Source organism: Rousettus aegyptiacus, unplaced genomic scaffold (assembly GCF_014176215.1).
Source record: "Rousettus aegyptiacus isolate mRouAeg1 unplaced genomic scaffold, mRouAeg1.p scaffold_m13_p_9, whole genome shotgun sequence".
Lineage (NCBI taxonomy): Eukaryota > Metazoa > Chordata > Mammalia > Chiroptera > Pteropodidae > Rousettus > Rousettus aegyptiacus.
The window spans coordinates 103,088,685-103,114,924 of record NW_023416312.1 but is presented as its reverse complement, the minus strand read 5'-3'; the positions used below and the strand labels follow the sequence as shown (position 1 = coordinate 103,114,924).

At 43.9% G+C, this 26,240-nt stretch overlaps 1 protein-coding gene across 4 annotated transcripts in view; it reads left to right on the top strand.

Moving 5' to 3' along the window:
• Positions 1-2,234: 2,234 nt before the first annotated feature.
• Positions 2,235-26,240, top strand: part of OPHN1 (oligophrenin 1) — a 224,918-nt gene continuing 200,912 nt past the window's right edge. Inside the window, exons 1-2 of one of the 4 annotated variants that reach the window (XM_016158195.2) lie at positions 2,235-2,424; positions 2,990-3,147. In XM_016158195.2, coding sequence (XP_016013681.1) covers positions 2,994-3,147 — 154 coding nt within the window. In that variant the 5' untranslated portion in view covers positions 2,235-2,424; positions 2,990-2,993. Of the gene's footprint in view, positions 2,425-2,569; positions 2,865-2,989; positions 3,148-26,240 lie in introns of those variants that run through there. The other 3 variants (XM_016158196.2, XM_016158194.2, XM_016158197.2) reach the window with 3 other exon arrangements.

The following is a 26,240-nucleotide window of genomic DNA, read 5'->3' as shown; positions in this document are numbered from 1 at the left end:
GTACATAGTTTCTCAAAATTCTTTTAGGGGTTATGTGAAAAAACTGGAAGCCCCGAGTCCTACTGGTTTGTTGTACAAAGTGTCTAGCATGATGCTCAATTAATCTATCTGTTCTCTGACGGACGGAGTTCCGATTTCCACCCTCTTTCTTATTTGGTCTTTGACCCAGGGCATTTGTTTTCTTCTGTACTTTAGGTCCACTGTCTACATAAATGAAAACACAGACGACTGCGAAATACCTCTTGGAAGGCAGACAAGCATGATTGCACCTAATGTTAGTAATATCAACGGTAAAGGTCATAGTGATGAAAATATAGGTATAGACTCTCTAAATCAAGGCATATAGGAGATATTCAATAAATGCTTGTTAAATTACTGAGTGAATGCTATGGGGAACCTGCTAGAATGAAGGATCCCATACCTATTCACTGGGCACCTTCCCTTAGTACTCGCATTGGTACTTTTAAAGCCCATTTCAGGCATTTTCTCATAAAGAAGGTAGGAAGTAAAGATAAAATAAGATGAAGATAAAAAGATAAGAGATAAAAAGAGCAGGAAATAAAATTCTTCCCTGGGATGCTGCTATTCATTGATTTTCAGAGGGTGTTTCTTTGCTGGACTCTTTATGTAATCCTATGATATAGTGTAGTGATTAAGAGCAGTATTCTAGAACCGGCCAGGCCAGAGTCAAGTTCAAACACTGCACCCTAATTAGCTGTGTGTCCTTGGGTAAGTCTCTTAACCTCTCTTAGATTCGGCTACCTCATCTTTAAATTGGTCCATAATAATCTTAACCTCATAGGACTATTTCAGGATTGGGGAGGTGGGTTACAGGATTATAGGTTGTGTGGAACGTTGAAGAATATTCTCCCTAAGGATGCCATGCCCCAATCCCTGGAACCTGTGAGGATGTTGCCTCATGTGGCAAAAGAGACTTTGCAGATATGATTAAGTTAATGAGCCGAGATGGGGAGATTTTCCGGGGTTATTTGGTGGGTCTTTGTAAGAGAAAGGGGGAGGTTCCAGGGTTATTCGGTGGGTCCTTGTAAATGAAAGGGGGAGGTTCCGAGGTTATTCGGTGGGTCCTTGTAAGCGAAAGGGGGAGGTTCCTGGGTTATTCGGTGGGTCCTTGTAAGCGAAAGGGGGAGGCAGGAGCAAGAGTTAGAGCCACCGCGCAGTGGGAGAGGCTTGATCAGCCGTTCCCGGCTTGGAAGGTGGACCAAAGGGAGGGGAGCCACGAGCCAAGGATGCCGACCCCTCCTAGAAGGTGGAAAAGGTAAGGGAATAGATTCTCCCCTAGAGACTCCAGAAAGACTCCGGCCCTTGTGACATCTTGGTTTGGGGCCCGTGAGGTCCAGTGCTGATCTCTGACTTCCAGAACTGTAAAATATTACATTTGTGTTGTCTTTAAGTCATCAATTTTGCGGTAATCTGTCACAGCAGCAATAGGACACTAATACACGTGAGTTAGCCATTATTGCTACTTAGCATCCCATTCAGTTCTGGGTATTCTTCACAAGACAATGTAATCTTAGACCCTTCTCCCAAATCAAAACGGGTCTCTTTGTCCACGTACGCACTGTTTTGTAGGTGCCGTTAACCTAGAGGCAGCCCAGTTCTGCCACGGATGACGGACAAGACGCTCCTTAGTTAAGCTGCAAGACCTTTCATAAGGTCTCCGCGGTTTTCCATGCACACGTGGAAAATCCCATGCTTTCAGCAGGTGCCCATGCGATTGATGAGTTGGGTCACGACCACCACACTCTGAGGTCCTACTCGGGAAGAAGGGAAGCCCTAACGGAGGTCTCTTCTTTTCAGGGGCTCTGAACTTAACATAGAGGTCCTAGAGAGGGGGAGTGACCCCTGTGGCTGGCAGGCCCGAGGGAGCGGGAGCGCTAGGACCAGGAGGAATGGGAAAGGGAAGAGGAGAAGGCATTCGCTGCCCAGAGGGAGGCTGGAGGGGAACAGAATGAAGAATGTGGCCAATTAATGGGAAGTGCGAGATGGCCTCCCACGACCTCCTCCCGGGTTCTGGCGGCGGTTTCCGGAAATTTCCGCGTGCACGCCGGCGAGGCGCACCTGACCCCGGAGCGGGGCCGGCGGGACAGCCCGGGGCAGGCGGAGGGGTGGTCGGGAGAGCGCAGGGAGGAGTCACGGGCCGTGAAACGGGAAGACTACATCTCCCAGGCCGCCACGCTTTCCAGCTGGAGTCCTAGGGCGCCGACTGCTCCCCAGTTTCCGCAGGGAAGCGCCGGGCCACCGCGGCTTTGTGCGTTGCGCTCTCGCCCTCCTTCTGCCCCCCAGGTGTCTATGGAGGAAGGGGACGAACTATTGCCGCCTCGGCGTAACCCCTCCGGCGCCTAACAGGACGGCGGCCCAGCTCCCGGAGACCAGGAAGAACTCTTGGGAGCTGGGGGAACACCGGTAACAAAACCCCAGGGTGCCGGGAGGGCGTGAATTAGGAGCCCGGGGGCGCGGGCTGCAGGAAGGGGGAGGGGACAGTGCAGTCAGGGTGGCCCACGGGCCGGGCGGAGGAGATCTGGGCAGCTGGGGAGCCGGGAGCCAGCAGCGCGGAGAGGCGGCTCCCATCCCGGCGCTCGCCCCCGCCTCCATCCTGGGCGGGCCCAAGTGTCACGTTTGCAGTCGCTCCGCAAGGATCCGGCCGGTCTCCGGAGGCGCGCCAGGCTGCGGTTTGTGCCGCGCGGGTCCGGGGAGGCGATGCCTGGGGGACGCGCCGCTTGCTAGGCGGCGCCCGGCGGGGATCCCACTGCTGTAGTTAGCTGGCAGGGTCACCTGCAGCCGGCGCCCGGCCGCCCGTTTCCGGTACAGACCAGCCAGCTCGCCCCGGGATCCCATCAGAACAGGTACCCGTGCTCCGGAGGGAGGGAGGCTGCGAGCTCCGGAGCAGGTCGCGCATCACCACTGGACCGTGCCACTGATGCTCTTGGTCTTTGTGTCTTTCCTTTGCCCTTCCGCCCCCCGCCATCAGCACCATGGGCCATCCCCCTCTGGAATTCAGCGACTGCTACCTGGACAGCCCCAATTTCCGCGAGAGGCTCAAGTGTTATGAGCAGGAGCTGGAGAGGACCAATAAATTCATCAAAGACGTCATTAAGGACGGCAACGCGCTGATCAGCGCGATGAGAAGTAAGTGGAAGGCTGCGACGAGGTGCCGCCGCCGCGACCCGGTGGCGCTGGCGCGTGAGCTCCCCCACACCGCAGGGGGACGGGAGCGTTTTGAACTTCGGGCCTGTCAGGTCATTGGCCTTGACCTTGTAAGACAGGATCCGTGGCTGTGCCAGGGACGTTTTGCGCTCAGACCATCCTCAGCTCGTTGTCCCAGGACAGTCTGCCTGTACTGTCAGATGTGTTTAGTGCCCATGTCTGTCACACATCCTAAGGAACTGAGAATTAAAGCCAGCAGCTGGAGTAGTGGTTTCCGTACTGGCCTCCTGCTGCTACAGAGAAGCGTGGGGGCAGTAGAACAGTCCCCACTGCAAGCTGCTTTCAAGGACAGCATCCTTACCCCAGTGATTTTTTTTCCCTTTAAGTTACAGAGCTATGGGTTTGGTGAAGGTCAGCCTAAACCCAGAATTATTGGATGGTCTCACATGCTACTGAATCCTGCTTGAGGGTGGAACAAAGCCCTGCCTTCTCCCTGGCACTGGGAGCCCAGTCCCCCGGGGAGCAAATCACAGGGCCGGGGTTGCAAACCACCGGCCTGAACGAACCTCACCTAGCTTGGCTTTCCCAGTGCTCACAGCTGACTGCTGTGGGACTCTCCCCCGCTTCTCTGTGTGTGGACTTTTTCTTTCTGCTAGTTGGCAGAAGGCTGTGAGTAAGAGAAAGAATAATAAACATCTCCAGCAAGAGTGCAGGCAAACCAGCCCTCTCTGCCAAAGTATATACCCAGAAGGATGGACTATAGTGATTGAGTGGGGTGATAATGAAGTTTTTCTTTTCTTGGCTGAAAGATGATTGTGAAATATAAAGTCAGACCTGCTGGCAAATATGTCCCGTTTGCTCGTAACTTTGTTCTGAGTGGCTTTATCCCAAAAAGTACTGCACCTAGGTCCGGTGTGGGGATGCAGCCAATCAAGAGCAGGGAGACAGACAGCCTTGAGACCCTCAGTGTAATGGTCACTGCCACCAGCTGGCTTCGCTGGGTACCTCTTTCGATTCTCTCCTTGGAGAGTGCTCTCTCAGCACGTGCTGTCTGCCCGCTTTGGTCAGAATAAACAAATTGTCCAAGTTCCTGCTGGTCATTTGAATTTGATCCTTTAACGGTTTGGCCAACAACAGTAAACTCTTGGAAGTACCTTAAAGACGCGATATTTAAAATGCTGTTCCTTAGGGACATTACTGGCCAGGCTTCGGGGTGTGTCACCACCGAATAGGGTGCATTGAGAGGTTAAAGACCAGCAAGTTGTGGCACAAAAGTAGTTTGAAAGGTAACGATTCATTGGAAGGAAAAGGGGGAATGTTTGGGTTTTCTGTTTATTTACTTATTCTCATGAACTGCTTGGTGCAGTAGCTTCAGTCAGGTGGAGCCGGTCACCAGCCCCAGGAAGGGAGTGACTTTGTGAAGTCGATGGTACGCCGGAAGTGTGCAAAAAAAAAAAAAATGACAAGCTAAGGCACATCATACCGATTAAGATTCGTATGAAAACATAAACAGATCAATAAACTTTGAGGGTGGAACGAAGCCCATTCGTTCACACACTATATTTAAGGAAGGGCAAAAGTTTTGTGACCTAGGGGCAAGTAGTGCGTTTTCTTTCCTACTTTATTGACACTGAACGTGGTACACGATTATGCAGGCCTAGGTGTTTGAATATGGGCACAAGGTCCGAGAGATATTTTGGCACAGGGGGCTCCTTGATATTTTTGCTGGTTTTCTGTTTCAGAGTATATATAGAAAGCCAAAATATAGGGCATGTAGGAAATAAAACCCAGCGGCTACCCCGTCTTCCATTTCTTTCCTTTAAGCTGCCTCATTCTAAAGATGCTATCTGGGAGGCTGTTTGAGGGTAAGTGGGGTGGGAGGAAAAAGAAGTGAACACTGGGAATGGGGTTTCTGAGACCTGGTTACAACCTGGGCTTCAGCATCCTGGGATGAGATGGCGCAGATCGCTCAAAGATGGGGATGGTGTGAGGCTCAAAGGAGTTAGTGGATTACGAAAGTGCTTTGTAAATGGGAACAGCTAAGCATCGTCAGTGTTGGTAATCCATCTTCTTGGTAATGACAAATCCGCTGGTGAACATGGACTTGTCAGTAGGTTTCTGAAGGGAAATGCATAAGCAGACGTGGTCGGAAGCTTATTTTTTTTGCTGTCATCTTGTTGGAAGATGTCACTCCCTGCCTTGGCGTGTCTCCTCAGTTCATTTGGTATTCCTGCGTGTGGATTCCTTTTGGCATTAAAAGTTAGGAGGAATGAATGATGCCTTTTTTATTTAACTGATTAAACTGACTGTTGAAGCAAATGGCCAGTTATTCCAGGAACTAACGAGACCTGGTACATTGTGCACCAACTCCTGCTGCAGCATTGTGACAGTCGCTAGCCTAGGTGGGGCTCGCTTCTTACACTTACCCTGCTTGAGTCTGATTTCATACAGAGCTCTAGGTGACATGTTAGTCACAGCTGCGTGTGATGCTTAATTTATTAAATTTAGGTCCTGTTTGAATATTCAGATTTACTTCGATCTGTGCTCAGAGGTAATTGATGTTATGAATGAGAGTCTGACAGTGTCTCCCTTGGGGAAGCGGTTGGTTTCCCCGCCCCCTTAAATGTGATCTATTTATAATCACTGGAGTTCAAGGCGATGATGACGACTTAAACTCATGGAAAAGTAAAACACCGGCACTGTGAAAGGTGAATATATTGCCCATATTTCTGTGTGTTCGTTGTTTTTCTCTTGGCAGTTTTGGTCCCTGATGTGATTTGAATATTTTCTAAGCACTCGGGCTAAGGGATTGCTCAGAACAAGTGGCCTGGCTCCTGCTTACATCCCAATGTAACGTGATACACGTAATGAGTGTTATATATAGTTTGGTGAATGCATACCGTGCATACAGCAAATACTTGTGCACATACTATATGCAAGCCATCATTCTCAGGGCTGTCACAGATGTGACAGAGTGAGTCACAGGTGGATCCTGCCCTCAATGAGTCCCCAGACAAGGTCTAGGTGCACAGATCATCAGTATCACACTGAGTGCAGGGACAGGTGGACACCTTAGAGGGAGAGCTCGCTTCCCAGTGGGAGGACAAGGAAAAGCAGAAGAGGAAAGAGCATTGTACCAGAGATGACACAGAGAATGGAGAGGGACGGCAAGTAATTCGAGTCATCCGGAATATGGGGTGCAGGAAGGGAGGTTTGGGAGATGAGCTTGGACTGGAAGCTTGAGGTCTCGACCATGCAGGACCTGTTAAGTACTTCCGACTTTCCTTTATAGGCAGGAGCATTAAAAATGTGTCTGATGAGGCATAGTTTGAAATGAATGTCTTTAGGGAAGAGTCAGCGGAGAGTGATGTGTAAAGTGTCAGCAATTCCCCAGAAATATTTGTGACTTTTCAGCAGTTAATCGGCAGCTTTTCGTTAAAACGCTGTATTTAATTAATTTGTTTATTTGATTTTAGGAACAATCTGTTTGCTTGCTTGCTCACTTATTTATTCATTCATTCATTCATTCATTCATTCATTCATTTATTTTTTAGCTTTACATTTTCTTCCATAGAGCTCAGCGGTCTGCAAACCTCTTCCTTAAAGGGCCATATTTTAAGCTTTGAGGGCCACACAGTCACTGTGGCGATGATTTAACTGCCATTGAGATGAGAAAGCAGCCACAGGTAAGGTGTATTTGCAATGACAGCGGCCGTGTCAGTCACTGACCGACAATGAAATGTGAATTTCACATAATGTTCACACATCACAGCATATTTACTCTTCCTTTGACTTTTTTTTCAACTGTTTAAAAATATAAAAACCATTCTCGGCTCAGTGGGGGGTGGGGAACATACAAAAATAGGTGACGGGCCGGGTTTGTCTCACTGATTGTCCTCTGCAGAACTCTGAGATGACTAGTTAACGTAAAACACCTACATGGATTTTTATTGATGAGGCAGTGAATATAGCTGTTGGAGAACATCTTGCTGTATCTCACATTTTCCGTCAACTAGGTTTACTTGTGGTGTGCTGTTAATTATGCCTGCTCTGGATTCAGGAATCACAGGCTCAAGTGCTGTCAGATTCTAAAGAGGAAACATTGGAAGTGGGTTAATAGGGCTGGAGCGAATGGGGTAAAACATGGCAGCCTCACCCCATTCAAAAGGTCTTTACTTTCCTTTTTAAAAACATGTGCTAGCTAAATAAAATACATTCACAGCCTAGATTCAATCAGGTTGCAACTCCTGAGCTAGATGATCTAGCTCTATCTGTCTTGGACTAGAGTCTTGGACTCTAATGGGGACATGGAAGGTGACAGTCTCCAGGTAGAGATTCCTCTGGGAAAGTACCACTGGGCACTGTTTGCAAATGACAGTGGCGGAATCATGGTATAATGAGGGGAGAAAAGCCTTAGACGCGATGTCTAGCTATTGGGTATGGTGCCGGTTCTGCTAATGGGATCTGTGACCTTGGAAAGTCATTTTAGTGGAGCCCTAGATTTGTAACTTTACAAAGGTGGGGCTTGTTAGGGGACTGTAGGCTCACTTTCAGCTCTAGCATCCCACGGCTTCTTGATTTGCATTGCATATTGTACTTTAATCATTCTGGAAAGGAATAACTAACCTGATTTCACCTTCTTCATGCCTACGTAATTTTTTGCATTACTTTAGTATACATGACAGTACTTAATTAAGCAGAAAAATAAAAAAAAAATTAAATAGCCTGTCAAAAACCGAGGATAACATATTTTATATGTACGTATGTTTGTACATATAAAACAGGTATCAGAAGGAAGAAAGACATCACTGACCCACACATAACTACAGATACATAGGCCAACTTGGACTAATGCAAACTTCTGTTTGAGAAGAATACAAAAGATGCATTCTGTAGTAAAGATATACGTAAAGTTGACAAAAGAGAAATAATTCAATTGGTATAACTTGTATAACCTAGTCTTAAATTTTTACAAAAAAGTCACTTTCTTACTTTTTTTATATTTAAAGAGAAGAGTTTTATATGTTTACATTAAAGTGACCTTTTGGGGTACCAGTTCAAGTCTTGCTTTGACCCCTAGGACACCTGTCGGATAAGTCATTGCTTTCCTGGGTGGTGGTGGTGGCTTGATTTTATCTTTGAGGCAGATTTGTTATTGAATATGCTTTGTGGAGCCATCTTTTGCTTGGCACACAGAGAACCTGGTGCTAATTCCAGCTCCACCCCTAGCTGGCTGTATGATGTCTAGAAGGTCTTTAGTTTCATCAGCCTGAGTTTTCCCTCTTGTAAAGTTAGAGGTTTGTTCAGTGAGCTTCAGGGTACCTCCTGGAGTCGTTCTGTTTTCTGGGCTGCCTACTGTCCTGCTCAAATAGTTAAGCAACCTAACTTGATTTTATCCTAAACTTTCCAGCTGATTCATGTGTATTCTGGGAGAGTGGGCAAAGGGAAAATCCAGCTGATCCATGTAGCCAGCAAGAGTCAGTGAACGCGTCCTGACAGGTGTCAATCTGATGCCCTCTAGTTCTGTCCTATATAGCTCCGTAACGTGGGAGACCGAAGCTTTGAATCTTTTTGGGGCGGGTGCAGTGCCACGGTGTGCAGGGAGGAGTTGGTGATGCAATCTGCATTCTCAGTCAGCAGACACCCTGTCATCATCCCAGTGATGCTTAATCAGTGCCTTGGAGCACATGAGTTATTTCAGATGTTCTCCAGAGTATCTCAGATCAGTGTCGTGAGGACGTCGTTTGGTACTGCTGTTAGTAGATGTGCAGCCGTGTCAAGTGGAATTTGGCTGAGATGATTATTGACATGTTCATCGAACCAAGCCAGCCTTTCAGTGTGACCACTTATGAGAGGCTGTGTTTTCTTTAAGTGACAGGTCATGGTGTTAGGGTGGGGCGGGGTAGATGATGGCTCAACCTGCCTGTTAAGAAAAGTTTTTCAATTGGAGTTAAGAGTGATGAAGGAAAATTACTTTTCAGCCTTGTTTTTATAGCCTCGTTTTTTAAAGGATAGCCAAAAACTTTTGTTTCATCTGACATCTGTTTCTCTAATAAGTTACTACAGAAATTTCCTAAAAGGCCATGAGGGTCTGGAAAGATGCATCTTTTTCCAGGGGAATACCCTGGAAATCTTGAACAGATTTTTTTTTCTAGTGGGGTGGGCGGACCTCATAACGCTAAAACCTTGCATAATGTAATGGCCATTCAATTTAATTCAGTAGGGATTTACTAAGCACTTACAGTGTGTCGGGCAGTGAAAATTGGGGAAGTAATGGTGAATAAGGCTGCTGAGGGCTCTATCCTCTTACAGCATACATTAAGCTTCTGATTACCTGCTTAAATAATTTAATTACAGTTGTGAGAAGAGCTATGAAGAAGAAGTTTAGGATCTGATGTATATTCTGTCACACGTTACAACATAGGGATCTGTGGGAGGAAGGAGCTGGACCATGGGGATGTGATCATCCATAGGGAAAAAGGATAAACTGAGGAGGAACGCTTCCTGGCAGAGCTTCCTGTTTTCCCACTTTGGAACTTAACAGCCCCAGTAACGTGCGACACTTGTCAAGTAGTTGGACAGTTTCTCAGTAAGAGACAAGGTGTAGCATACATCATGGGAATCTTTAGGGAAAACCTAAAATACCTATGCTTTTCTCCTTTTTAAATGAGTATATTAAAAATATCTTTTGCATAGGTAACGCGTGAACATGGAACAAAATTTGAAAGGTAAAGAAGGGTAAACCTTTCCCTCCACTTAGGTCTAGTTTGTTGATCTTTAAAAAGACTTGGTCCATTGCTTCCTTCAAGTTCTTCTTTTCTGTTGTAGGCAAATTCCCAGCCACACTGTGGCGAGATTTCTTTAAGATTGTGTTTGGAGGGAATGGTAGACTAAAGAACTCAGAAAATCAACTCCTCCATTAAAGCATAAAGGACGCTGGCAAAACCTGTCACACGCAACTTTTTCAGAACTGTGGAAATTATCCAAAAGGCTTGCAACAGTCTGAAGAGTGTTTATTGGTGAAGAGATGTTGAATCTCTATGGACAGAACTGAAGGGAGAAATAGATAATCTAATAAGATTTGGGGATTTCAATACCCCACTTTCAGTTATGGGTAAAATAGCTAGGCAGAGATCAACAAGGAAATAAGAGATTTGAACAAAACTAAACAATTAGGTTTTTTACAGTTGTCTGTAGAACACTCGACACCAACAGTGGCGTGCACATTCTTCTCAAGTGCACATGGAACGTTATCCAGGATAGGCACTCTGCTAGGTCCCCAAACATGCCTGAATATATTTGTTCATCAAAGTATGTTCTCTAGCCACAGGGGAATGAAATTACAAATCAGTAACAGAAGGGTGTTCAGGCAGATCACACAATGGTAATAAAATATCACACTCCCACGTAACCAGTGGGTGAAAGAAAAAATCACAAAGGAAATTAGAAAACACTTTGCAGTGAATGGAAATGAACACACAACATGCCAAAACTTATGGCATGCAGCAAAAGCAGCGCTCGTGGGAAAATGCATGGCTTTAAATGTCCGCATTAGAAAAGAAAGATTACAATCCAATAACCTCATTTTACACGTTAAGAAGAGCAAAGTCATCCAAAAGCAAGTGGAAGGAAAGAAACGATAAAGATTAGAGTGGAATTAGATGACATTAAGAATAGGGAAAGCACAGAGAAGAGGTTTTTAAGAATCAAATCTTGGTTTTTAAAAAGATTACATTGAGGAACCATTAGTTAGACTGACAAAGACAAAAGAGAAGGTTCCAGTTATTCATAAGCAGGAATGAAGGATGGGACACTGCTACCAACGTTACAAAAATCAAAGAATAAGAGGGAATGCTATGGATAAACTTATATAAAGGTGTCGAATTAGTAATCAAAATACTATTCACAAAGAAAAGCTCAGGCCGAAATGGCTTCACTGCTGTATTCTTCCAAACTTTTAAAGAGAACATAATACCCATAGTTATCACCATAACCAAGTGGAATCTATTCCAGGAATGTAAGCTCAGTTTACCATCTGAAAATCAATCAGTGTAATAACATACCAGGTAATTAGAATAAGGGAAAACCCATATCATTATCACAATGGATGCAGCCATTTAAAAAAGTCTACTACCTTAGTATGCTAAAATCACTGAACAAACTAGGTATATTAGGTTCCTGCTTGTGTAGGGCTGGGGAAGAGGGTTGGGGTGTGTTGTGTCTGCAAGAGGGATTTGTTTTGGGGGGTCGTGAAAACACTGTCTAAAACTAGATTGTGATGATAGTTGCACAACTCTGAGTATACTGAAACCCCCTTAATTGTACACTTTGATGAGTGAATTTGATGCTATGAGTTATCTGAAAGCCATTTTTTTTTTAAAAAGGTCATGCTTAGAGAAACAGGTGCTCGTCTTACAGTCGTTCATCTTCCTTTGGCTCTTCCTACCACAATAGACCTGGAAGGTTGTTTAGAAAGTTTCACATGCACCGTGTTGGGTTTATTATATCCAGGGAAGAGGAAGTCAGGAGAGAGAAGTGACTCCTCCAGGGACCTCCGCATCGGGCCCGGATGTTCTGGTTTCCATTCCAAAGCTCTTTCTGCACTGTGCTCTGAAGCGGGTCCCTTGCATACCTGAATGTTCTTTGTTGGGGCTGGGGCTGCCTTCGTTTGAAAAGATCCAGTTGGAAGCCTGGATCATGGCTGGGATCTCGTAGTTTCCTTGTTGAGCCATTGAGCCCCTATTTAATTGGGGTCCGGGTGTGGTTTCTTTCCTTTCTCTGTCTTAGAAGAACAGCCATGTGTCTCGGTGTGACACCTGTCCTGTTTCCTGCCCCAAGAGCCTACGCCAGCTGGTTGGGCCGATCCAGAGGCCTCCATTCTTCTGTGCTCATCTGTTGACATCTTATGGCAAACACTGCTGCTTTCCATGTAGGGAAATGTGTGGCTTCGCTAACGGGTGACAGAGTTCTCTCCATCATATTATGTTCATTCTGAGGCAAGTGGAAAGCAGGAGGCCCAGCGCATGCTAGGGACTTCAAGGCAGTTCTTTGCAAAAGGTTCTCATTAAGGGCTTCCCAGAAACAGGAGACCGTATTTCAGCTTCCAACTCTCTTGCCAGAGCCAAGCTGTCGTGGAAAAGCCTTTCCCTGTGATTGGAAAAATATGTATTATGTATGTGGCGGTTGGCAGCTGGAGACTGATCCCGAATTCATCCGTCCTGAATTCATTAGCCGCGGGAGGAGGGTGGGTGACAGGCCACTGAGGTGTTTTCCAGCGGTCCCTTAGAACTTTTGTTTGGAGCAGGACAAAGAACTGCAGACTTGTGAGACTGGCCTTGCATTCATCATCACCATGTGGGATTTCTCTTGCTCTTAAACATGGGAAATAGCAACATCTCTCCACGTTTAGTTTATCTGGAGAGATAGATGTGTCTTCTAGAATCCGTGCCCAGTGCTTTGGCATTTATGGCAACACCCATTCTGTGGTAGTGTGTAGGAAAGCGAGGGGTCCCAGCGTGCTAACTGGGTGACAGCTCAGGCAGACACTGTGTGGCTGCGCGGGTGAGTGGAAGGGGAGGGGAAGCCGGGGTCGTTGGCATTTTGTTTGCTTTTTCTTTGTGGAAAGCAGATGCTGTTTAACTGTTCCTTTTCATTTTGACTAATGGGAGGTGGACTCCCAGAGTTCAAAGCGCCTGTAAGAACTTTTCACTTAACTCTTCCATATTTCAAACAAGGAAACAAACCTCAGAGGGGATCTTCTTGTTCAAGGTCACAGAGCCAGCTCTCTGCAGGGTCACTGTGTGTTGTAAAAAAAAAAAACAGTCTTTATGCTTCACTCACCTCTTTTTGCTGAGCCTGTGAATTTTTTCAAAATCACTTTCAGCATATGAAAGAGAAGACTCATCTCCTCATCACTGTCAGCCTGATGGCAGCCGAGTGTTTCACAGACTTTCAGGAGTGGGGTAGGGAAAGGTCCAGAATGTCCAAAACAGCTGCTGTGCTTTTCCTGGTTGGCCCTTGGCCACTATTTGCTGATGAAATGGAAGATCAAGAGACGGCCCTTCTGTAATGGAGCCCGCCCCCCAGATACGTAGAATTTGGAGAATCCAGTTAGTTATCAATGAGGAAGAAACAGCTCTAATGCAGATTGGGCTGCATTTGGTGCTATTTGTGCTGGGCAGTGTGATCTCATTCAGGCAGACCGATCACCCGGATGTGGATGTACACAGGGAAGAAAAATGTTATTTTTCTCCATTTTATAGACAAAAGCTAAGGCTTAGGGAGCTGAAGTCCTTTCGAAGTCCTCATCAGGAGTAAAGCCAAGACTTGCATTTTCTGATTATTCTTCTCTCTTTTCCATTGCTTTTATTCTCTATAATGAGGAAAAGGATATAAGTGCTGTTCAGGGGACTTCCGTAGGGAAACAGGGACAGCCAGCAGCCTGAATGTCCATGGAAAGTGGCCGCTAGGAAAGGTTTGAAAGATGGAGGACGGCAGTGGAGAAACAGACAGCTGACAGGGCTGATGGAACGGAGCTTGCGATCGAGTTCCTTGTGTCACCAAACTGTGTGCTCTTCTGTGAAGGCTGCTGCAGAGAACGACAGTCCAGACCAAGGGACGGGGCTTTCTTTCAAGGAGAATTTTCTGAAGTGGTTAAAAAATAAGGGAAGCTTTATGTTAGTGATGGAGAAGAGGGCGACCCTGAGCCTTCTTCATGGCATCTTTAGGATGGACAATAAATGTCAACATAGGAAATTAGTTAATAAGGAAGAAGAATTAGGGGCATATTTGATAGGCCACTCCTGGACGTTTCATAGGTGGTGCGGACGTTATTATCCTGAGTGATCTGAATGTTGAGTTTTGGGGCTAATACACATCCCGTTTGTGTGTTTGCATTGACACCTTGCGTGACAATGCTTTGGAAAATCACGGAAATGTCACGTCTTTCTTAGCATTTCTCAGTTCACCCATTTGACCTGTGATTTAATTTGGTCTTTCCAACAGCCCTAGGAGCTAGTGAGGCGGCGTGCTCTTGGGTTTCTTTTTATACAGATGACAGTCACCAGATGCAGGTAATAGTCTCCCAGTTTTACAGACAAGGGAATTGAAATTCGGAGAAGTTAAGTGATTTGCTCAGTTACTTAGCTCATATATGGAAAATTGGGGTCCAAACCCAGATCTGGCTCCTTAACGCTCACAGATTTTTTAGTATGTTCTAATGTATTCTCTATAGAAGGGGGGCAGTGATTGTCCCCTGTAGCATGGGTTTAGGAAGCTTGTGTCTTGCTTGGCTTCTCTGTATGGTCCCTTGCCATGTTAATTACCTGATTATTCCTGATGTCTGTCCCAGCTCTGGCCCGGCTTTGTACCCAGCGCTCTCCTGCGCCTTGCCCACCCCCCACCCCTGCCACACCATCTCGTGTAGCTCACTCATCATATCGTTCACTTTCCTCGGTGTCTCCTGTCGACAGCTGCCGTCTCCTTCCCCCCAGCCACCTGTCTCTGCTCTGATGACTCACTTGCCACTCTTTAAATTATGGTTAAAAGCCTTTTAGATCCTGTCAGGCCACAAGTTATGCAGCCCCCATTCAAAGGAGCTCACAAATACAGGTGTGCCATGGCGAATATTAGGACCAGTTGTGTCTTGTCCCTGTGCCTTTAGTCAGCCTCTGCTGCCCTGATACTCTGTGAATACTTGGCATGTTTCTCGGGCAGAGCCCATTATACAGATGTCCGTTGCGCAGGCCACTTGGCCCACGTCATCACGTCAGGTCGAATGGGTTCACCAGGATCTGGAACATCGAACCGGCTACTGGGCAGGAGGTAGTTGGCTGGCAGTTCTTCTCCCCAGGGAGAGTTTTGTTTTTTCTTCAGGTAGTGGTCTCACTGTCAAGGACTTAGTAGCCTTTTGTAAAGAGCGACCCTCCAGGCGCTTGCAGGCATTCTCATGGCTGCTGGACCATTGTGGCTTTGATGTTTCTTTCGGGTTACTCTCTTGAGTTCCTGCTTCAGGCCGCAGTTAATACCATCATGTTTAATTACAAACGTGATGTTTAATGACACTCATCCCACTGGGACAGCCAGAGAAGGTAGCGCTCTATTGACCCAGCAAAGACTTTTATTTTCTAATGACGGCAAATAGGAGTAAGTGGAATAGGGTTTATTTTGAAGTGTCCGTAGCCTCTAACTTGGAGAATAAATGATTGAGGGAGACGTTCTAGCTTTGCACCTTGGTTCATTGCTCCTTCTCAGGAGCCCTGGGCAGAAGGGAGAGGAGATAAGGCACACGGACCAAATCCTGCCCATCCTGTATTGTTGTCAAGAATGCCTGACTTCATAAGTAACATTTTATCAACACATAGCCACACACATTTGTTTACATGTTGTCTATGGCTGCTGTTGTGCTAAACAGGCAGAGCTGGACGGAACGGCCCTCAAGGACAAAACTGTGCAACATTAATTGGCTCTTATTGCATAGGGCAAGACATGGAGTTTCCTGAGTGTTCCTTGGACCTTCTCGTTTTTGTCCAGTGTTGGCTGGGTTTGTGTGAGAGGTGTGCAAAGAAGTGGTTTTGGAAATAGCCTTCTTCCTCTTTTATAATGAGGGTTTAGGGATCCGTACGCTACCCCTAAGTGTTTTCCTGTTTGAATGGGCAAAGTCTTCACCATCAGCGATTCATCTCTGATGCTTAAGCGCAGCGCCTGACACACTCTTGGCTCTGGTCTCAGGAAGCCATCATCCAGCGGTTCTGCTTTCCCCAACGACCCATCGGAAACATGTTAATTCTCTAGTTCACCCTTTTTGATTGTCTTTCTGCATATGGTCACTAATCCGGTCCCTCTTTTCCATTATAGAGAGTCATTGGGATGTTTTACAAAGCCACTGAGTTGTTTGCACGCATTTGTCGGTTTTAAATTTTGAGCTGGTATATTAAGCCTTAAGGTGTATGGTATATTAAGTCATCTATGGCTCTGCTGGAAGGGAAACCCATGATTTCTGATCTATTATTTGTCGTAAGATAACAGGAGCCTTTTTCTTTCCTCGACAGATTAAATTTCTTTGGTAATATTTCACTGAGGTCTAAAGAAACAAAATATCATGAACAGGCATAGCTCTCAGCTTCCCTGATTTTTATTTATTCCTTGTGAGTGATGGCTGCGATTTTGGTGTTTTGATAGGATTATTTTGGTATGACTTAGTAGGAGTTTTAAAAGTATTTCAGTTGCTAGATGCTATTTCGTGTGATTTGTGGTATCTTTACCAAAATGAAGCAATCTGGCCTCCAAAACTAAGTTTTAGAGAATAACTAACTACAGGTTCCCGTATGTAAGCAGGGCAAAGAGAATCAGAATTATAGTCTTAGAAGGGGCCCGGCAGGGCATGAAGTCAACGGCTGTGTTTTCCAGCCTCCAGAATCAGGCAACATATAACTTTTGGACCCCAGGGCTTTAACTAAGTCTCCTGCTATTTCTTGCAATCTCACCTGAAGGGTACTTAGGATTAAAGCGGTTAAAAAGTCTTAGCTGAACTGACGTTACTGAGTTCAGATCTCAGCATGTTCTCTCTCTAGGAAATCAAGCTCATCAGTGAGAAATGACATGGCGTAGGACAGTGGCATGTTGTGGCAGTTAGCATTGGCGTTGTAGGCACACAGGCCCGGATTATAATTCCACATCTGACACTGACTGGCATTTTGCAAGCCACCAGCCTCTTAAAGTCTCAGTTTCCTCAACTAATAATGGAGACGCCAGTGCCAACCTTGGTCATTGAGTGTGTTAATGAAATAACATATTTACAAGTTACACGCTCTTAATAAATGTTAGTCTCTGCTGTCTAAGTATATATTTAAGAACATATTTATGGTGGTACCTGTGCCATGGATAAACTTAAAACGTAGTAATCAGCAACTTGGTTGGACTTAGGATGTGGATCACTCCTTGAGAATTTCAGAATCATTTTACAGAGAAAAGCAAAGGACTGTGAGTCATATTGCTTTCCGTCACACAGCCTTGCAGGCACCCCCACAACAGTGAACAGGGACTGATCAGAAGGTTTTCTGGGATAGCACATAAAGGCCATTTCATGATATGGCCACTGGAAAATAGTGAGGTTCCACGAGAAATTAAAAATAGTACTACCATATGATCCAGCACTCCCACTCTGGGTATATAGCCAAAGAAAATAAAATCATTTTCTCAAAAAGAAAAAATGAAAGCAACTTCACTCACACAGAAGGTGTCAGTGATGGTCTCCTTTTCCATCATAACCATTTGAGAAATATTAGCATTGTTATTCTTTTATTTTTTATTTTTTCATTGGCACTGTTACTTGTGGTGCCCTTGACTGTGTTCTTGGCACACCCTCTAGGTTCGGTCCAGGCACCTAACATAGTACCTGACCCTCGGTATTCTCTGAATATTTTGTTTGAATGAGTAATGAGATCCTATTTATGGCAGATAAATTGAGACCCAGAATAGTTAGGCGGTTTATCCAGGGGCAAAGTCAGAGAGACCGTGGCCTCATCCGTAATGGAAGCCGGCCCCCCGCCTTGTTCTTACGCAGATTCCTTCCTTAGTAGTCCTTTTCTCTCGCCTTATGCATATAGTGCAGAATGTTGTAGAGAGACTTCTTTCCCCCATGCCAGCTGGTGATTTGATACTCCCAAAAATGAGAACAGTGGGCTAAAATGCGATCGGAGTGCCATATGGCAATTCACAGTGCACTGCCTTATCTAGGATTTCATAGTCGTTGACATTGCAACAAATCAGGGGGACCCTATATCTGTCTGTGTCAGAGCTGAGGTTGAACGCAGGGGCCTGGGCGGGGAGGTGGAGGAGAATGGGTGGCCATAGCATGGCTCTTATAGGCAGATGGCATTGGCTTGGAGGCCAGCACAGTAGCAGCTTGATGTGCGGGTGTGGGTGTAGAGGGCATGTCTCTGTCCGCAGCCCCGAATCCTGGACTCTGCCTGCATTCCCGAGGGACTTGGCATTAATTAACGTCGGTTGTTCTGATAGAGCCACAGGGCAGGGCTAATGCGCATTAATGGAGCTGTGTGTAAATTCCTGGCCCCGATGTACAGATCTCCTCTGTCTCTAGAAAGCTGGCCTCTTTCTGAACTTCTCCCTGCGCCTCAGTTTTGCAGATGTGATTTAGAAAGCCCAGAAGAAATACATAAACAGAGTCTGTCGAGCACTGGGTCCAAACACGTCGGATAGGAATCATCGCACTTACATGGCGGGCTGTTTGGCATGTTTGTTTTTCCTCTCCCACGGCTTCCTGTCTGGCGTTGAGTCCCCGCAGCAGCACTTTGTGACAGTCTGGAGCCTCGGCCAGAGTGGGAGCGGGTCCCGGGAATTCTAGTTCCTGACCTGACACATGGACTGCCTTCAGATGCTTCTGGAACTTGATAAACGAAGAAGGGCTTAAAGGATTGATACTGGACAATAAAACGAATACTGCCACATGGAAAGCCAGGCTTGGCGGCTTTCCAGCCCCTTCAGGTCCCACATGCACAGCCCAGAAGGGCCTCCTAGCTTTCTTTCTCCTGTTTTAAATAAGTTCTTCTCAGTTTCTAAAATTGCCTTCTTATCTAGAGCCATGCCAACCTGAACAAACCCGATGTCTGATCTCGGAAGCTAAGCAGGGTCAGGCCTGGTTAGTACTCGGATGGGAGACCACCTAGGAAGACTAGGTGCTGGAGGCATAAAAAATAAAAAATAAGGGATTTTAAGTTGGCAAGGTCCTTGCAATCTGTGAGGTCAACCAAGGGTTGCTTGGCTTAAGAAAAGAAAAAATTGCCTTCTCCTTCTCAACCCGCCTTATGGGGTCAGAAAAGATTGGTATGTTTAAAAGAGTGTGGGAAATAATTTTAAATTTATATTTTTAATTGTGGTAGAATATACATAAGATACGATTTATCTTGGCTGCCATTTTTAAGTGTCCAGTTCACTGGGGTTGAATGCGTTCACATGGCTGAAGATTTGCTCTCTTAGCAACTTTCAAATATGTGACACAGTGTTATTAACTATAGTCGCCATGCTGTACGTTACATTTCCATGACTTATTTATTTCATAACTGGAAGCGTGTACCTTTTAACCCCCTTTGTCTACCTTGCCCACACCCCACGCCCCTTCTCTGGCAGCCGCCAATCTGTCATCTGTATCTGTGATCCACGTAAGTGAGATCATATGATATTCGCCTTTCTCTGTCCGACTTATTTCACTCAGCACAGTGTCCTCGATGTCCATCCATATTATCACAAATGGCAAGATTTCATTCTTTTTTATTGCTGAATAGTATCCCATTGCGCATCTGTGCGCGTGTATCACAACTTCATTCATTCATTGATGGACACTTAGGTTGTTTCCATATCTTGGCTATTATAAATAATGATACAGTGAATGTGGGAGTGCAGAGATGTTTTCGAATTTGTGTTTTCTTTTTTGGATAAATATGCAGAAGTGGAATTACTGGATCATACGATGGTTCAATTTGAAATTTTTGAGGAACCTCCATACTCTTTTCCACACCGGCTGCAGCAATTTACATTTCATTTTACAGTTCGTAAGGGTTCCCTCTTCTGCACATCCTCGCGAATACTTATTGTTTCTTGTCTTTTTGATAATGGCCATTCTAACAGGTGTGAGGTGATGTCTACTTGTGGTTTTGATTTGCGTTTCCCTGATGATTAGTGATGTTGAGCATCTTTCATGTACTTGTTCGCCATCTGTATGTCCTCTTTGGAGGAAAGACTATTCAAATACTCTGCCCATTTATCAAATGTTTTTTTTCTTTTTCTGCTGTAGATTTATATGAGTTCTTTATATATTTTGGATATTAACCTCTTATCAGATACGTAATTTGCAACTATTTTCTCCCATTCAATAGGTTGCCTTTTCACTTTTGTCGATGATTTTCTTTTCTGTGTAGAAGCTTTTTAAGTTTGATGAAGTCCCACTTGTTTATTCTTACTTTTGTTGCCTTTGCTTTCGGAGTCAGATCCAAAAAATTATTACCAAGACTGATGATGTCAAGGAGTTTTTTAACACCTGTGTTTTCTTCTAGGAATTTTTTTTGGTTTCACATCTTACATTCAAGTCTTGAATCCATCTTAAGTTAATTTTTGTATGTGGTTTACATCTTTAACCCATTTTGAGTTTATTCCTGTATATGGTGTAAGGAGGTGGCCTAGTTTCATTTTTTTGCATGCATCTTTCCAGTTCTCCCAACACCATTTATTGAAGAGCGTGTCCTTTCCCCATTGTATATTCTTGCCAATTATGTTGTAAATTAATTCACCATGTATACATGGATTTATTTCTGGGCTCCCTGTTCTGGTCCATTGATCTATGTGTCTGTTTTTATGCCGGTACCATGCTGTCATGATTACCATAGACAGCCATGTAATGTAGTTTGAAATCAGCTAGCATGGACTTTTGTTCTTTCTCGAGATTGCTTTGGTTATTTGGTGTCTTTTGTGATTCCGTGCAAATTTCTGTCTGTTTCTGTGAAAAATGCTATTTATATTTTGATAGGAATTGTATTGAATCTGTATATTGCTTCGGGTACCATGGACATTTTAACAGTATTATTCTAATTCATGAAAATTGAATATCTTCCCATTATTTGTCATGTCTTCAATTTCTTTCATCAGTGTTTTATAGTTTTCAGTGTACAGGTCTTTTATCTCCTTGGTTAAATTTACTCCTGGGTATTTTTTTTTTTTCATTTTGATACAATCGTAAATGGGATTGGTTTCTTAAACTCTTTCTGATAGTTTATTTTTTTAGCGTTTAGAAACATAACAGATTTTGTATATTGATTTTAGATCCTGAAAGTTTACTGAATTCATTTATTAGTTCTAATAGTTTTTGGCAGAGTCTTCAGAGGTTTTTATACATAAAATCATGTTATCTGCAAGTTAGTAACAGTTTTGCTTCTTCCTTTCCAATTTGAATGCCTTTTATTATTTTTTTCATGCCCAATTATTCTAAGACTTCCTATACTATTTTGAATGAAAGTGGTGAGAGTGGGCATCCTCCTCTTATTTCTGATCTTAGAGGAAAAGGTGTTAACTTTTCACCATTGAATATAATGTTAGCAGTGGGCTCATCATAAATGGCTTTGATTATATTGTGTTGTGTTCCTTCTAATACCCACCTTTGTTGAGAGTTTTTATTATAAGTGGATGTTGAATTTTGCCAAATGCTTCTGAATCAGTTGAGAGGATCATGTGATTTTTATCCTTCATTTTGTTCATGTGCTGTATCATATCAACTGAGTTGCAGATGTTGAACCATTCTTGCATCTCTGGAATAAATCCCACTTAGTCATGGTATGTGATCCTTTAATATGTTGTTGAATTCAGTTTGCTAGTATTTTGTTGAGGATTTTTTGCATCTGTGTTCATCAGCAATATCAGTCTGTCATTTTCTTTTTTTGGTGACATCTTTTTTTTTTTTTTTTTTTTTTTGTATCAGGGTAATGCTGGCCTCAGAAAATGAGTTTGGAAGTATTCCCTACTCTTCAGTTTTTTAGAAGAGTTTAGGAAGAATTAGTATTAATTCTTCTTTGAATGTTTTGTAGAATTCACCCATGAAGATGTCTGGTGCTAGACTTTTGTTGGGAGTTTTTTGATTGATTCAGTCTCCTTACTAATAATCAGTCTTCGGATTTTCATTTCCTCATGATTCTGTCTTGGGAGATTGTAGATGTCTTGGAATTTATCCATTTCTTTTAGGTCGTTCTATTCGTTGGGGTGTAATTGTTCATAGTTGTCTCTTATGATCCTTCGTATTTCTGTAGTATCAGTTGTAATGTTTTCTTTCTTTTATTTTAGCCCTGTCTATTTTTCACTTGGTAAGTCTAGCTAAGGGTTGGTCAATTTTGTTCATCTTTTCAAAAAAGCTCTTGATTCCATCGATCTTTTCTATTGTCTTTTTAGTTTCTATTTTATTTATTTCTGCGTTGATCTTTGTTATTTCCTTCTTTCTACTAATTTTAGGCTTCGTTTGATCTTTTTCTAGCTCCTTCAGGTTTAAAGATAGATTGTTTATTTGAGATTTTTCTTGTTTCTCGAGGTCGTCCTGTGTCACTATGAACTTCCCCTTAGAACAGCTACCATGTTCCAGATGGAAATACTGGGGCTTAAGATATGGTCAATGCAATCTATTCATATGTGTGGTAGAGCACAGCATTTAAATCTTGTCTTTTGACGAAAGCTTTTGGTTTTTTCACATCTTCCACATGGATATGGTTACTACGCTTTGCGTTTTACAACAATTCTCAAAAGGAGGAAGGGCAGTCATGCATCATTGTCCCCATTTTACCATCTGAGGACACTGAACTGAAAGATGCCAGGTGACTTGCCCAGGAGCCACGTGATGCCAGAACTCAGGTCTATTGATTTCTAAACCATTAATTATTTTTTTTTAAAAATTGTTTATTTTTCAAGTACTTTCAAACTTATAGGGAAGTTTCAAATGTAGTACAAGAATGCTGTCTAGCCTTCCCTCAGATTCACTGATGGTTAACGTTTTTATACATTAGCCTTGTTCTGTCCCTGAATTTTTTACATATTATTTTTTCTGAACACTTTGAGATGACATTGCATACATCATGGCCCTTTCCCTTGGATCTTTAAGTGTATATTTCTCAATAACAAGGTTCTTTATTACATACCCATAGTTCACCTGTCTAATCAGGATATTTAACACTGATATGATACTATTAATATATAAAGTCCATATTCCTATTTCTCTAATTGTCCTAATAATGTCCTTTATAGCTGTTTGTTTTCTCATCAAGGAACAAGTCTGGAATTAGGAATCGTATTTAATTATCTTTGGATCAATACTCTTTATATAATAGCCTATCATTGCTTCCCTTAGCCGCCCCCTATGCCCTAAAAGTTTATGAAGAATCTTGTGGATGAAAGATGTACATGAATGAGTTACAAGACAAAAATGGGGATGCGGACATGGTCTTTCCTTTGCACTCACCTCAGGCTTCTTGTACGCTCTGGGAAACCACCTGCCATGAGACCTGAAGGAGCTTATTCTGCAGCAGCTTCTCTTTCCCACGGTGTGGGGATTCGGGCCCCTCCCACTTGTTCTGCTGAAATCTAGAAAATCCCAGGTGTGCACAGGTCTGAGCTCAGCTATAATAGAGGTGTACAGCTGTGCCGGGTTAGACAAGAAAGAAAATAATCTCAGAAGCCGTAACGAGTGGAACTGGATAAGCAAATGTTGTACATTTATGTAGCACTTTATTATTTCAAAGTAAATAATATGCATCACTTTTTCGATCATGTTTGCATCTCATGCCAGTCCTTTGAAACAGATATGGTTGTTGTCATTCCCTGTCATACCCTGCTTTATAGATAAAGAAGCAAAATGACTTAAATATACAGAGTTACCTAGTTGTAAAGCTGAGATCAATCTGGGTCTTCTGACTCCGCATCCAGTATTTCAGCGGTCCCCAACTGTTCTGGCACCAGAGGCCAGTGCTCCTCTGGGACTCTAATGTCTGAGGATGTAAGGCGGAGCTGAGGCGGTGATGCTGGTGCTGGGGAGCGGCAGCAAATCCAGATGAAGCTTCGCTCGCTTGCGCACCGCTCACCTCCTGCTGTGCGGCTGGTTCCTAGCAGGCCACGGACCAGTACTGATCTGCATGCAGCCTGAGGGTTGGGGACCCCTGCAGTATCTCGCTTCCACTTTTATTCCCCTACTCGTGTCATCCCTCCAGAGCACCTCAGATGTGATTGTGACACTTCTCTTTTATATTTAACTAATTAATTAAATTTATTAAGGTAGCACTGGTTACCAGCATGATGTAATTTTCAGGTGTGTAAGATTGTAATTCGACACCCGTGTGCTCTCTCGTGTGCTGAGCGTCCAGTGTCTAGTTTTTTTCTGTCACCACATATTTGACCGTATTTCCCCACTTCATCCTCTCCCCCCTCCCTCTCCCCTCTGGTAATCACCATTCCATTATCCGTATCTATGAGTTCGTTTTTGTTTTGTTGATTTGTTTGTTACTTTTTGGGTTAGATTTCACATATGAGTAAAATCATATCATTTTTGGCTTTTTCCATCTGACTTATTTTACTTGGCATAGTCCTCTCCGGATCCATCCATGTCGTTGCAAATAGTAATATTTCATCTTTTTTATGGCTGAGTAGTATTCCATCATTTATATGTACACCTATAAACATTTATCCAGTCATCTGTCGTGGACAGTTGGGTTGTTTCCATGCCTTAGCTGTTGTAAATAATGTACTTCTCTTTTAGAATTTCTGTGGGACCTAAGCGCTACAGCTGTCCCCTTGCTCCAGAAATGCCCCGCCCAACAAACAGTATGCCTGGTACAGTATATGACTTCGTAGGGTCAGAATAGTGCCTTGGTTGAGACTCATTACTGTTCCTGTGTCTTGTTCTCATGAGTGACACATACCAACTGGCACAGCTCTGTGAGTCTCCACAGCACCGGGACCGTGATAGGGACTTGTCCCTTTCAGACTTGAAAGGCACAGTTGGTCTTTGATTTAGTTGTTGAGCACTGAGCTCACCCCCTTAGATTTCTGCATATTTGAAGCAGATATCATTTCAATATCAACACCTCCAAAAATAACACACAGTTACAGACACACACAAAGAATTTGCTGATCTGTAGGGAAGAATGACAGTTAAAAAAAGGCATAGAAGTTTTGTATTTCAGTTCCTGTCAGGATTTGAGGAATTTAGATTTGGGTTTTAATTTATTTGGTGTCCTTTCGCCTTTTAAGGATCATCTCTCTATTCTCTTCTGCTAAATACACTGAAAGGCGCTTGACACCGGTTCTGTATCTGGGCTCAGAAGATTGCGGTGTGAAAGCGTCTAGGACAAGCTCCTGAAGCCATCGATTCCTGAATAAACGCTGTCCTGCTGGCGTCGCAGACTTGAGCTATTCCACAGCTGAGCTCCTTTCCTAAGCAGCACATGGGGACAGTGGCAGCTGGGGCTGTATCTTAATTCTCTGTCTTTGGCTTTATTTCCTTCATCATCTTCCCGCCTCACCCACTGGTGATTTAGTGCTGGCTTGTTCAACTTCCTGTCTTCTAGGCAGGCTACCAAAACATTGAATCTTTGCTTCAGTTACTTCTGTCTAATTAAAATTCTCTATTAGGAATTTTGTGGAAACACCCTCTCTCCCCCCAAGTTTTTATTTTATTTTTGTTGCTATTTTAATGTGTGAGTATGTGCTAATGTGTGTTTTTCTCAGGGAGCAAACCCATAGTGGTCAATGAATTTTCCAGTTTTAAAATCTACCGGCCATGTGTGGAACCCATCTTGGCCCTTTTTGTCATGAAAATGTGTAGAACGATTTGCAAACCTGATCTGACAAGCACTCCTGTGAACGTCTTCTCAGGGCTTGTTTCTGTGGGTTCCCGTTCTTGGTGGAGTGGCTAACTCTTACTGGTCAACAGGATTTCTTTACACCTGGGGTTTAATGATTTGATTTATACTGACATTCAGTCATCATTTACTTTGCCGTTCTGAGTCAAAACCGAGCTAAGCATTTTCCCCACGGCCGGCTGACTTCCTTATTTTGGTTAATGGTATCCTCAGCCTGCCAGCTGGCCAGACTTGAGGCCTCAAAGACAGCTTTTCATTTTCTTTCTTTCTTTCTTTCTTTCTTTCTTTCTTTCTTTCTTTCTTTCTTTCTTTCTTTCTTTCTTTCTTTCTTTCTTTCTTTCTTTCTTTCTTTCTTTCTTTCTTTCTTTCTTTCCCTTCCTTCCTTCCTTCCTTCCTTCCTTCCTTCCTTCCTTCCTCCTTCTTTCCTTCCTTCCTTCCTCTCTCCTCTCCCCCCCCACCATGACCCTCACATTTAATAAGTGGCCAGTGTCTTTGGTCTTTATCTCCACCTTTCTCTTACCCTTCTCTCTGCCGCATTTCAAATCCTTGTGACATTTTGCCCAAGCAAAAACTGGTCCCCAACTGTTTCTCCCTTTTCCCTTTAGTGTGTCCTATACTCATTCCAGATGAACTGTTCTAACAAAGCAGCCATAATGCCCCTTCCTTTTCAGAAAC